At 33.6% G+C, this 14,065-nt stretch overlaps 2 protein-coding genes across 2 annotated transcripts; both read right to left on the reverse strand.

Annotated features, from left to right (window-relative positions):
- Window positions 1-24: 24 nt before the first annotated feature.
- Window positions 25-1,530, reverse strand: LOC143603147 (F-box protein At4g00755-like). Its single transcript, XM_077080042.1, has 5 exons — window positions 1,376-1,530; window positions 865-1,278; window positions 606-784; window positions 408-526; window positions 25-319 (listed from the first exon to the last, which is right to left on the reverse strand). Exons 1-5 carry the CDS (start codon window positions 1,500-1,502, stop codon window positions 34-36), a joined length of 1,125 nt encoding a protein of 374 aa, XP_076936157.1. The 5' UTR covers window positions 1,503-1,530; the 3' UTR covers window positions 25-33.
- Window positions 1,531-6,270: 4,740 nt separating this feature from the next.
- Window positions 6,271-9,384, reverse strand: LOC143603149 (F-box protein PP2-A11-like). Its single transcript, XM_077080043.1, has 3 exons — window positions 9,064-9,384; window positions 8,026-8,144; window positions 6,271-6,724 (listed from the first exon to the last, which is right to left on the reverse strand). Exons 1-3 carry the CDS (start codon window positions 9,382-9,384, stop codon window positions 6,328-6,330), a joined length of 837 nt encoding a protein of 278 aa, XP_076936158.1. The 3' UTR covers window positions 6,271-6,327.
- Window positions 9,385-14,065: the final 4,681 nt, after the last annotated feature.

Here is a 14,065-nt window from a genome sequence, read left to right on the forward strand (position 1 = left end):
CTACATGTATGTTTATGGTTTATTGTTAATACTTTATACCATGCCAACAATGTCATCCTCATCTGAATCATCATCATGACCAACCACCGCTCCACCACCAAGTAATGTGTTGCGAATCATTTGCTCCCATCCTCTTATACTCGCGGTAAACGAACGGAAACGGGACGGACTGCCACTTGATTCACCTTCAGATTTTGTCGGCGAACAGCAATACTCTGCATCAGGGTAGTGTTTTAAGGTACATTTTCCACTAGGATCAGTAATATCCACATCAAATGCAGGCGAAAGTGGTCGTCCCACAGCTCGTACATGACACACACTGCATCAAATCACAGAAAACCGATCGACTTATCAAGATTTAAAAAATTTCGATTTCAAGAGGGTGACAAAATTATAAAAAAACCTACCATATGTAGTATTTTGCATCCATTTCTTGTTTCTGAACTCTACCCAATAACTCTATCTGCAAGTACCCTCCGATGCACAGAGCCGGTTCTGGCAGTTTAAACTTTTGCAGACGGCTTTCCTGTCATGATTAGAGGTGTTAAAATGGGCGGGTCAGTGGGTAATTTTTTAAACGGGCCATATACTCGTATTAAACTCACCTGTGCCATCGGAAACGATGGAGATGTATATGTCCACACAACGTTCTCGCTAATAAACCTCAAAGCAGACAAAGGCTTGTCTTTTATTTCAGTTTCAAATTCATAAGCCGGCTTCAGATGACCCAAGCGAAACCGCACCGCTTTCGCAGAGTAAATCGGAAAACCAAATTGGAAATATGCTGCCAGACAACAAATCTTTTGTTAGTACAATAACTATAGATATTCGACATTTTGACTACAGACAAATTACGACTTTAACCTTGAAACGGGTGAATGTGGATTTCAGTAATCACACACAGGTTTGAAGTCAGCTTATATGCTAAAGTTTCAGGAACCGTCGGGTCAACTGCGCCTTGACTTGACCAGTAACAAGCCCTCTGGTCAACCCGATCACCTGGTTCTAACGTGTTATGGATGCCTTCTTGAGGGTAATTATCTGTGCTTGACGCAACAACCGCCTCTAACATGCAATCTTTTCTCATAAAAGATGTTAACCCTCTAGCTAAAAACGCAAATACTCGGTTTTCTCGTTCAAAACACAACCGTCCCGTAGGAGTTTCATACCTATTTTGCAGCGGCTCGATTTCATCATTAAGTTCTATAACGTTAGCAATATTTGCTACTTCTGGAAACATTCTTATGCAAAGCTGCTTTGAAAGTCCATTCATGATGACTGCATCAACAACATCACCGTGTTACAAACTTACAATCGATTAATCAACCACATATAACATCAAAATGTACTTAAATAATAGCCGTAAACTACTCACCAAACTGACGCCAAGAGCTTGAAACCGCACCAGCGCGAACGAGATCAGTTGGATTGTCCAAGCACATTAATATCTTTATGGACAAATCAGCTCCAAGCCATTGTATGAAATCACAACAATCTTCCATTAATTACAACTCTAGTATTAATTCTGCACAAAGCTTTAAATTAATATTAAGGATTTCCATATGCGTAGAGTCGTGCAGAAGTCAAATATAGAGCCGAGCTGTTCACGAGCTACTTGAGCTCAAATCAATAAAAAAAGCTTGAGCTGAGCCCTCAAATAAAGCTCGTTTTTTTTATGAAGTCCAAGCTCGAGCCTTGTGATGGGAAGCTTGTTTTAGGCTCGTTGTGCCTTCACGAGCCTTTGGTATTTTTAAGTTTGACCTCTTTTGGACTTCTACATATTAATTTCACAAGGCATAGCAAAGCTTTGGCTCGTTTAAGGTACTACACGAGCTTGTGTAGATTAGAGTTGTGCATAAGTCAAATATACCTAGGGGTGCAAATGAGCCGAGCCGAGCCGCTTGTGAGCTACTCAAGCTCCGGATAAAAAAAGCTTGAGCTCAAGTCTCAAATAAAGCTCTTTTTTTATCAAGTCTGAACTCGAGCCTTGCATGGGAAGCTCGTTTAGGCTCAACAAGCACAGCTGAGCCTTGTGTATTTTTACCTCTTTTAGACTTCTATGTATTAATTTCACGCTACACAGCTGAGCTTGAGCTGGCTTTTGGCTCATTTAAGGTACTGCACACACCCCTACACAACCGAGCTTAGCCTCGTTTAAGGTTTTTCTCGATGTACATAAAAAGAGTTCAGCGGGTCGTACACAGTAACTCAACTACGCCAAAGAACGATAAATTTGTTTTCAGTAGGATCGGTTTTCAGTTTTGCCATTCAAAAGGGGTGCCCCTGCCTCTCTATTGTAATTGGATCCTTTTATTATAATATAAACTAGAATTGTTAAAATAAAAATGTATATCACTAAATTAGTAGCTAAAAAAAATAAAAATAATCTAAAACATACATAAATTATTAGATTAGTAAACGAGCAAGCCGGAGCTAGAAAAAACGAATCACAAACTACCTGCTTCTCTATTATAATTGGATCCTTTTATTATAATATAAACTAGAATTGTTAAAATAAAAATGTAATATTACTAAATTAGTAGCTAAAAAAATAATAAAATAAAAAAAGGAAAAAAGTAATCTAAAACATATATAAATTATTAGATTAGTAAACGAGCCAAGCCGGAGCCAGAAAAAACAACTCACAATCCGAGGTCTTGTAAATCAAAAGTCAAAACAAGCTCGGGCACGGCTCGCTTACACCTTAGATGTACCTAACCTAATATGCTAGACGGTAACTATGAGTTCCAATGCACACAAATCTGGAAAAAAAATATAGAAGAAAACAAAACAAGAAGCATAAAGTAAAGATAGAATTTGAATTAATTATAAGGAAATTGGTAGATTGATATAATATTAATAACAAAAGGTAATGAAATGAAATGAAAGCATTACCGGATCAAAACAGCGTTAGCGTTTGTTGGTGTTGGTGATGATAATGATCGGAGGAGGAGTGAAGCCAAAATTACCAATTCTTTCGATCTCATCCAAACTGTCTTTCTTTTTTTTATTTTTCTCGAAATTAAAAGAATATCACTATGAAACTGTGTTTCGAAAATAAAATAAAATGAAAAGTTAGTTAAAGAGTTCGAGTTAAATAAAAAGTTCCATTTTTGTATGAAGTCTAGGTGAAAGGTATTTTGTTCCACTATTTTAATTAAAAGTTCACTTAATTTAATATTAAAAACTCACTTAGGACATTTCAAATCCATTCTTTAAATTATGCGAGGAGGCTCTTCATTTATTAAAGATGGTTAAAAGTGGTTGAGAGAAAATATTATTATTTATGGTTAAATTTAGAGAAACATATTGTTCACTCTATAATTTTTTAATATTTTTTGGAAGTGGTTGTGAGTGAATGAAATAATAAAATACATTATTTAATTGAAAATGAGAGTAAAAAGACGGTGTTTTTAGTGTAATTATAGATATAAAGATGAAGAATGGATTGGGAATGCTCTTATATATTCACTCATCTCCTATAACCACCACCACTCCACTACCCATCGCCACACCTTGCTGGAAAAGTTGCCGGAATTTCGCCGGCCGGGAATTTTAACTGTAAGTCGGCGAGAATATTCGCCGGAAAATTCATCAGGATTTTTTTGGGTGGAAAAGTCGTTGAGAATTTTGGCCGGAAAGTCGCAGGAGAAAACACAATGGAAAAACACGATGAAAAACACAATTATATAACACAATTTGATAAAATATAATTTGTAAAAAACTCATTTTTTTATTTATATCGCAAGGTACTCATATAAAAGATTAAAAAACACTCGTTATTATGGTGATTTTATTTTTATTATTATTTTTGAATGTTGTATAAAAAATTTATAGACGTTTTAAAATGATGAGGGAATTGACATTTGTCTTGGGGGGGGTCAACAAATGTGTTATCCCTATTATGATATCCCCCTTAAATAATAATTATTTCATCCATAAACTAATCTCAACCATCCATGTTCAAAATTAATAAACAAGTATATTTCTTATTCTTCCTACAAAAACCATACTTCCTATTATATCAAACCCAACTAATAACAACCAAGTTTTGACGGTAATTCCGTAACTTTTCTTATGAAAAGTTGTGGGTTTCGAGTCTCGTATGTAACAATCCGTTCAAGTTGAGCTATAGATGATTTTCCGAGTTGTTAGTTTCGCTTGTGGGTGGATGATTCGGATCACCACATTTTGTTCTTCGGACAGAAGGATGTTTCATGGTGTGTCTGACTGTCGGGGGCCTGTGTTATTAAAAAAAATAATTATTTATAAGTTAATTTTTATCACTCGCTAGTCACTAGTTCAGTTAAATGTTAAAATAAAACTAAACAGTAAATAGTATTTAGGATTTCATATGCGTTCCATTTAAATCAATTATCTTATTTTTTTTAAAATTAACATTTATGATCATATTTTACAAGATTGAACTACTAAGTGAAGGTTGAATGACTTTAATAGGACATTTAAAGAAACTTTGTTATTAACAGGTGTGATATAAAGATATGATACGATGATTTTTTTAACGTCTAAATCTAATTATAAATATACATAACTTGTTAAATGCATAATTTAAATTCTTAACCTTTATTAAAAAAGGGAAACACCATTGGGCCAAATGCTCGTTGGTTTATATTTTTACCAATGTGCATACATCTAAGGATAAATTTACTTAACTAAACTAGATTTTGAAGTAATATGTTTATGAGCTTGTAATAAACTACTTATTATGCCTATAGCCTTATAATATTAAAAACTTGTCAAAAAGATATGATAAAGGAAATCATAGAATTGACAGTTAAACAACAGATTGACTATTTTCATGAGGTTGGTGAATGGTGATAATGATAATGCTTACTATCATTTTCTATTTCATAATATTCCTTCTTTATTCCATTTAATTCATGTCCTTTTCTTTTCTCACTTTTAAATGTCAACAAAAGTAGTTGAATAAATTCATTTAAAAACGATTGAATAATACGTGACAAAATGTTTATCCTTGTTTTTAAAAGTGTTTTATTTATGACAATAAGTCATTTGAGCTATGCCTTGTGAGTTTGTCAATTCAAATCCCGAGCTCATTTGGGATTTAGTACTATCGTGTGTTACATCAGAGAGTTTTGTTCTTGTAGTGGCACAGCGATTGTCAAGTGACAGTCGGTTGTATGATTTCCCAGAGGAATACGCAAGCCAAACTCTGAAGCTAACGTGAACTCGGTTAAAAGTCGCCATTCTAAAAGAAAGGTTAATATTCTTTAGATTTCTAAAGTATCTTTTTTGCTTACTTTTTGATATGGTTTAGTGTGGATGTCATTAATGCAACTTTATGCAACAAAAAAAATGTTGAAACATGATGAAAGCATCATGCTGTATATATCAAATCAGTATGAAAAATCTTAAAATAAGATAGGAATACATGTTTATTTAATTTAAGAAAGTGGTTTTTTTAATCCACCTAATAGGAATTAGTATAATGTTTCGCCTGAATTTTGGGTTTTAGTATATTCATAGGCCCATATTAATAGGCTCTTTTATATTGGGCCTTCGTCAGTAAACCTTCATGTGTTCAGCCTTAATTTTAAGGGACCTTTGTGTGCATTACTTAAAATCAACTTTTAATATAGGTGGTGGCGATGTCGGCAGCGGCGGTAGATGTGTAAAAAAAAATCGGTTTGGGAGCGGTTTTAAGCAAACTGAACCGAACTGGTTTGGGTTTAAAACCAGTTTCACCCAAACCGTCAATTCAATGACCGGTTCCCCTTAAAATCTACTAAACCGATTTTAAAACCAAACCGGTTTGAGGAAAACCGGTTTATAATTGGACCGAACCGACGTGACTAGGCGTCCAAGCTGGCCTATCTTTCTTCTAAACCGGTTTATACACCGAACCGGTTTGAGTCAAGCTGGTTTTTTTGACCAGCCGTTGACCAAACCGATTCGGTTTATAAACCGGTTCGGTTTGGGTTTAAAACCAGTTTTGTACACCTCTAAGCGGCGGTCGCGTTGGTGGCGGCAGTGGTGATGGCCACGGCGGGACGGCCGTGGTGGTGAGTTCTGAAGTTAAATTATATTTTTCATTCGTCTTCCTCAACTTGGAGAAATGATATATTTTGCTCTAAAACTAACCGCGTTAGTTCCCGTTAACAAAAGGCTTAGTGGAGGCCAATAGAGTTAAAGTTAAGACTAATGCAGGGAATTTTTTAAGTTGAAATTAATATCAGCTAATAGGTCAAATTTGGATTTGTAAAATGACAAAATCCAATATCCCTTTAATATATTCAACAACTTACAAAATCAATCCTTACAAGCATATATAATAATATTTCATAATCATCTTTTATGGCTGCATATAAACACCGAATCTAAGGCCAACCCACCTTTCTGATGAGTACAGTCGATTTGCATCATCGAGAAGTTGATTTTTGTCGGTTTATACGAATCTTGGATGACAAAATCACCAACATGATACCGCAACCATTCCCCTTGCTCGTTTAGAAAATGTTGAGATGTTGCATGCTCACCGTTGGATACAGAAAACTGAAACCGAACAGGCTTAATGTTCCACCCATGGACTTGTTGAAACGTTGTATTCGAGTATTGGTTGTCAGATGGTCTCCCGAGTTTAAGTCGAAAGTAAAGGCTATATCTTCCGGCTGGAAATTTAAACTCCAAGTCTCCTTCGACTTCTAACCACCATATCTGGTGAAGATACGCAATCGTGTGAAATCTACAAGTTAATCATGAAATACTTTAGACAAATGTTGACAACGTTGTAAAAGAATCTAGTTTTGTTTAATAACACATAGGTATAAATTAATAGAAAAAAATAGTGTATAAATTAATTTAGAAGATTCATTTTTTGACTTCTAAAAAGATTCATTCATATATTAATGGGTGTTTTACTATTTTATAAATCGCAAAGTAATAAACTAATAATTTTTCAAATTAAATGAAACAATATTAATAATTTTATTAATATTGATATTGAATGTACATTAGATAGCTATTGATTGAGTACATTTGCAAAGTAATGGGTAATTACAAATTGTTGCTTAAGCATGATTAAGATAGCTATTGATGTTGAATGTACATAAGATAACGTACAAATGCCATAAATATTTGATTAAATACACTCGTTAATTGGTCCTATAAATTTATGTTTTGACTAATGATGAAGTGATGATCATGGACGTAACATAAAAAATTAAACAAAAAAAATATAAACCACAATTAATCTCACAAATATCCCAATATCATGATATCCTTTATTCATGATAATAATCAAATATACACATAGATAATTTCTTAAGCTAGAAAATATTATGAGCATCTTTAAAACTCATTATAGAAAACTATGCTGAGTGTTTTCTAAACAATAATTATCAGGAAAAGTTATAATATAAAGGATAAAAAATAAGAAATGTGAAAAGAATTTGTGATAATACAAAAAAATCTTAAATTTTTTTTTTAAATATAATAATAATAAAAAAACAAAAACTCAAAATATAAATAAAAACCGAAAATTTTTTAAAAAACTAAAATATTTCCCCCGTCATTTCTTTGAGGGTTTTTTTTTTGTAGCAAAAATCCTTCTCAGCATTCTTATTTTTGTCCATATTTGTAGAATAACTTGACCATGTTTGAAATCCTCACAAATACTAGGTTTTTTTTTTATGCGGAACATCTTATTCAAGATTAAGCCCGACCCGATGGGTGATCCGTTTAGAGGAGTTATACATAACTTTATTAAAATTATGTTAATTTTGGCTAGCCTTTATGAGTTTCTTTCTTAATATATAACCATCCCTATTATTTAAAACTGTCTTGGTTCATAGGATATATAAATAGTTTTTTATATCAACATTAAACCTTTCGGTTTGTCTATAACCTTTCGGTTAGATGAAGTATATGAACAAACTATAAGTTTTGTGAGTCATTTGAGTAAAGCAGTGGATTCCACGTTATTTTTCATAATCTTTGTGACAGAAAATTTGATCATAAGATAGGATGAATATAATAAATAATAACCTTGATTGAAGGGTGGGAATGTAACTCCAATATCTACGATCATCAATGCCTGTGATCTTCATCCCCTTCCAAGAAACCAACATGCAAATACCTCCGTTTTCTTTATCCATCCACACTTCCTGCAACATGATCAACCTCCATTAATCGTGTCGATGTTTTTGTGTTTTTCTCGTCTTTTGTGTGTGCGAGTGAGAGACGCCACAACATTTTTTGTCTGATACGTCGACCCCAGACCCTCTAGGACTACAAGTTGCCAAATGTTGTCGGCATAGGATTTCCCGTCATTTTCAAACTTAACGCTTAAGTGTACTGATGACATGTCGTCGGTAAAGGTAAAGAATTGGGAAGTAGGTCATGTTCCAACTACAACACCTCATTTGATTTCGCCCCATCAAACGATCGTCCGTAATAATCAGACGGTCGTTTTGACCAAGAAACGACAAACTTTGAAAATACTAGTAAGAATGGCCATTTGAACAATATCCGGATGTTCGTTCTGACCTTAGAGGAGTCAAAATGGCGGCTTAGCTATCCAGACTATTATTTCGACCATGGACGGCCAAGCTTTGAAAACTGATGACAATTCGTCAGTAAAGGTAAAGAATTGGGAAGTAGGTCATGTTATAACTACACCACCCCCATTTGATTTCACACTATTAGACGACCGTCCAGAAAATAATCAGACAGCCGTTTTGACCAAAAAACGACAAACTTTGAAAATGATTGGTCAGAATGGCCGTTTGACAATATCCATACGGTTGTTCTGACCTTAGATTAGTTAAACATTGAAAATTATTAGTCAAAACAGCAGTTTAGCCAATATCCAGACTATTGTTTTGACCATGAACGGTCAAGCTTTGAAAATTTTTGATCAAAACAATCGCAAGACATCTATCGAGACAGGAGTTTGTGAAATTCTCATACATGCTATGCCGGTAACATGTCATCGCTATAGAGCTTATACAAACAACATGGTGTCGTCAGTAAAAGCTTCGTCGTATCAAACGAGTTTTCTTGTAGTAAAAGAAAAAATCTTACCTTTCTACCACCTGAAAACCGAACCGGACGACACAATCCAGCATAGATATCTTTCTTTCCTAAACACTCATCACTCCCTTTATAAGCTATCAGTTTCTCGACAAGCATCCAATAATTGTCTGGCAGTTTCGGTTCCCATATAAAATCAGCTGATGATGCACGGTGAAAAGATCTATTGGTTCTTGCCAAGTTGCATATATCGGGTGGGTCTAAGTGAGCGAGAACCAAAGCCAGACAGTTCTCAGGTATGGCCCCAAGACCAAGCTGTTGTTCGCTGCTCGGGGACACGTAGTTGTTAGCTGTGGAAAACTTAGATCCCATTGAAATAAACACATAGAATTAATGATCAGATTGTTAATTAGGATATGATTTTGTAGGAAAAGAGTAGTGTGTGAAAGGTTAAGGAAAGGTAATGTGAGGTCGAAGACATTTATTGGCTAATGTGAATCACGACTTCTTATATTATATTAATATGTATACGGGACAATTATAATTTTATTATTATTTATTATTGTTGTTGTTATTATTATGAAACAGACGACTTTATTGTATGTTAGGCCAGCACAGTCCTTAAATTTAGACTATTACTATTATTGTTGCTGCTGCTATTATTTTATAACTAAAAAACTGGCCAATTGCAATCAATATATCTGGAAGATCGAAATTGGCATTATTATTATTATTATAACTGAAAAAACCAGCCAATTGCAATCAAAATAGGCAATTCAGAAGATCGAAATTGGCCAGTTTTCTAAGAATGTATAGAATAAGCTTATATCCTATGATTATATGATTATAGGTATTTGAGAATTGAGATGTTCATAAACACAACAAATAAGCTACAAATTTATATTTACATACACATCTTATAACAAATACTTTTTGTCACGTGTGTGTTATATATTCTTTGAGGTTGTGTGAGAGAGGCTTCATCACCATCCGTCCAAGCTCCGTTTGAAAATATGGAGAAACATAAACAAGCGTACGGCCTTTAAGACGTCTCCTTTAATGGCAAGCAATCGCCATTGCCAAACCCGAAAGACAGAGTTGGAGTTGGAGCTGCTAAACAAGCATCTTATTTAACTTATGGGTGGACGTATTTTATTTTATAATTGGTTCTATAAAAATCTTAAATAGTAATACTTCATTTTAAAATAGTTAACATTAATAGCATCGTATAATCAATAACTTATTAAAATTTGAATCTAGTTAACCAATATTATTTTGTAGAAAATAGCAATAAAAGGTGAATACTAGCTTTTAGGCTAATTTCTTTTGGTCATCCCCAGACTCACAATTGTCATTTGAATCTTAAAAGTAATACTACTAGTGCATGCAAAGATAAAAGCCGAAAACGACACCCACATTGGTACCACTACCTATTCAACCAATAAGTTGGTGTGAATATATATATAAGCATTTTTGTGAAACCTGTTTCTAGCTACTGACACCTCATAATCCCCCAAGTGAGAGAAACCATACCCTTTACTTTAGGGACAGATTCAATGGTGAGACTGAGGGAGCGTAGACACCCCTTAAAGTTCGTATTTTCTTCTATAAACTTCTAATGTATTAGGTTCAGATATCACAAGTGCTCTATCCGTAGTTTTTTAGTGCTCCAAACCTGACTTTCTGAGCCAACTTTTCAAACGCAAGTTTACTTTTTCTTTCACAAAAAGCTTAGATTTATTTTGTTAGTTTAACTGAACCGTTATAAAAATTAGACCAAAATATGATAGTGTTCAGAGTATCATTTCTTTTTTATAATTCTACACTATTTAACTCTAATTTTTTTATTTGTACATAAGAGCTTTGAGTTGTGACAATTATGCAAAGGTTTTTGTCAATTGTAATATGTATTTTGTTTATTGTGCTTTGGTGATACGTGGTTCATTTAATGTAATTTCTTTTGACCTGACCCATTTTGGTTTGACCCGTTTTAGTTTGACTTGGCCGTTCTAGGTTGATCGTTTTGGCCCACTTAAAAATTTCAGGACCCGTGCCACTGATGCCCTCATTAATCCTCTATATGTGCTTCGTTTTTATCCATCATTTAACTTTATACATACATGCATACATACATGATACATACATACATGATACATGCATGATACATACATTTATGCATACATGATACATATATACATATAATTTATTTTATGTAAACGTCCCAACCACATTTTCAATTCTTTGTTTGTTTTCAAATGTATTATTGAGAACTTGATAAGGTAGGGTCACCAATTGATGGATGCTGTAGAAAGATCACGAATATGAATATTGCTTTACGTGTTCACACGCGGTTAAAATACGGGTCTAAGATGTGATCATAGCGTGATAAAAAGACATACTCAATACAAGTTTAATACGATAAACAAGCTTCAAATTTATCGGTTATGAGGGTCCATGATCATTTATTTTACCCTAAGACAATTAGAATTAAGCGCGTAAATACGAGTAACCACCGTAAAACTAATAGTTCACCATAAGCCAAATTTCCAACATATTTATATAATATTATCAACAGGGCGTCTTCGAGAACTCTTTAAACTTTTGGGGCCTGGACAAGTAAAAAACGGCCCTAAAATCGTGTTATCAATTATGTAATAGATAATTTGACAATTTATCAATAAAGGTGTTTTTTAATGCCCAAAACAAACAAATAATAATAACAAACAGTTTGGATTAATACAATGAAATTAGCGTGCTAATTGTGAAAATTAAATAAATTAATTATATATATAAGTAGAGTAATTATGTAATTACATCGTAGAGTAATAACATAATTACTCTACTTGTATATATAAAAACTCTATTTGATTCTCACAATTAACACGTTAATTTCATTTGTACGTTAACCTTTCCCTATGTTACTAAAATGACCACATGACATTTGTTTCCATAGTTTAGAATACTTTTCATTCAGCCAAAAAGACATTTTGTAGGCATTTGTGTTAAAACAAAATTATATATAAAAATATAAATATTATTTTTTAACAATTATAGGCCTTTTGAGAGAGTGGGCCTGGGTCTGTCGCCCTCCCCTGGGTCGGGCCTGATTATAAACAAATTTAAAACAAAATTTTCATATACAAGTACAATATCATCTATTAGTAACATCAACTTGAGACGTTAAGGAAGAATCATATATTTGAGAGGATAGTTGGCGTATCAAACCAACTTCAAACACGATATCTTACAGCATGTCCTCACACGATGACTATTGTCTATTGGCTCACTCATTATTATATTCGGTTTCCATTTGGCATCTTATATTGTTTTATTAATATTGTTCATTTTAAACATCATTGATGAATTAGAGTATAGAGATATTATTATTATATATATCATTTGATGTGAAAGCATGGTCCTTAGATGAATAAAAAAACACCCACATGGATCATGTGAGAAATCATATGCATGTGGTAAAAAGAAGAAAAAAAAAATGTAAAATATAACCGAGTTTTCTTCCATTTTACTAAATCACCTACCGTAATTTTACTAGAATTTACTTTCTGTTTAATCTTACGTGATGATTTTATTGAAAAAGATAAAAGTTACGGTATTTATTTCACCCATGATTGGGTCTCACTATCAGGTGTTCTGCCTGTAGCTAAGGGATGAGCAACTTAACCGCCATAACTGTTAACCGAACCACCAACATAATCGAACCAATTTTAACTGATAACCGACATAACCAAACCAATTTTAACCGATAACCGTCATAACCGATGGGTCGGTTTAATAAATTTTTAAAAACCACCAAATACGAGTCGGTTTTGGTTAAAGATAATTCCAAAACCACCATGACTGAACCGACCTATTTATTTAACCAACAATATGTTTGGGATTAACTTCCACCAACATATTGTTGGATTACATCATTTTGATGTTTTTGGTTCTACGCTTGTATAAAATTAAGTCGGATTTCATTATTGAATTATATAATGTCATTCTTTTTTTGAAAATTTGGTATTAATATTATGGATTATATACTTTGTTGCATTACGTCATGCCGGTTTTTTGTAATAATTGGTACCAAACTTTTAGGCCTAATTAAATTGTTTTGGTTACGGTTAACTGTTCCATAACCGACTCACTATAACATTCAAAACCGATTAACTGAAACCGCCATAACGGGTCGGCTATGGTTATGATGATCCATTAACTGACATATCGGTTATGGTTATGGGTTTAGCTCAAATCTGCCCCAAACCGACCCATGCAAACCCCTACCTGTAACTTCGGGAGGCATTCAGGTTTGACATATGCCCGCTTTGACCGAGATATTTGGTATTTTTACTAAATACCAAATGTGCATTTCTTTCTTTGGGCCAAGAAAGATAAAGAGCGATAACAAGTTACTAAACAAGACTGAATCTATCAGAAACTTAGATATCCATCATGTATAAATCTTTCTAACCAAAAACACAAGCAAAAAAATAAATGTAACAAGATTAATCAAAATAGAGTACTGAGTCAATCTTAACAAACTACTTTTGGGCAAACCCTTTCATAAGTTTTGGCTTCAAGGTTGAAATCTTAAACCACCTCCTTTTGACACATAGGACAGTTCTGAAAAAAGATTAATAACCTTAAAATAACCATAGATGAACTAACAAACATGTCAAATGTTAAAATACACAAACATGTTACCTTTTTAAGGCTTAGCCATTTAATGATGCAATTCCTAACAAATGAACACAAGGCAATGTGATAATGTGTTCCCCAATTTTGAAACTCTCTTGACATATCGCGCACCTAAATTTAATCCACATATTTATCCGTGAAAATAACGAATATGAGATCAAATGATTGAAATATTTTTCTTTGGCGGGAAACAATTCCTACCTTTCGTCATCGTTATTCAAAAGCATTCTGGATGTGTAGCTGAAGACCGGTAACTGGGAAATTTGCACCGCTGATAATCCTGTGGTTAACGCACCAACTGGAGAATTTGGGTGTAACATTTCCTACACAAGATGAAATAATATTTTTTGTAGCT

This window comes from Bidens hawaiensis, unplaced genomic scaffold (genome assembly GCF_021521415.1).
Source record: "Bidens hawaiensis isolate Kalapana, Puna unplaced genomic scaffold, B.hawaiensis_p1.1 tig00060888_1, whole genome shotgun sequence".
NCBI classification, from domain to species: Eukaryota; Viridiplantae; Streptophyta; class Magnoliopsida; order Asterales; family Asteraceae; genus Bidens; species Bidens hawaiensis.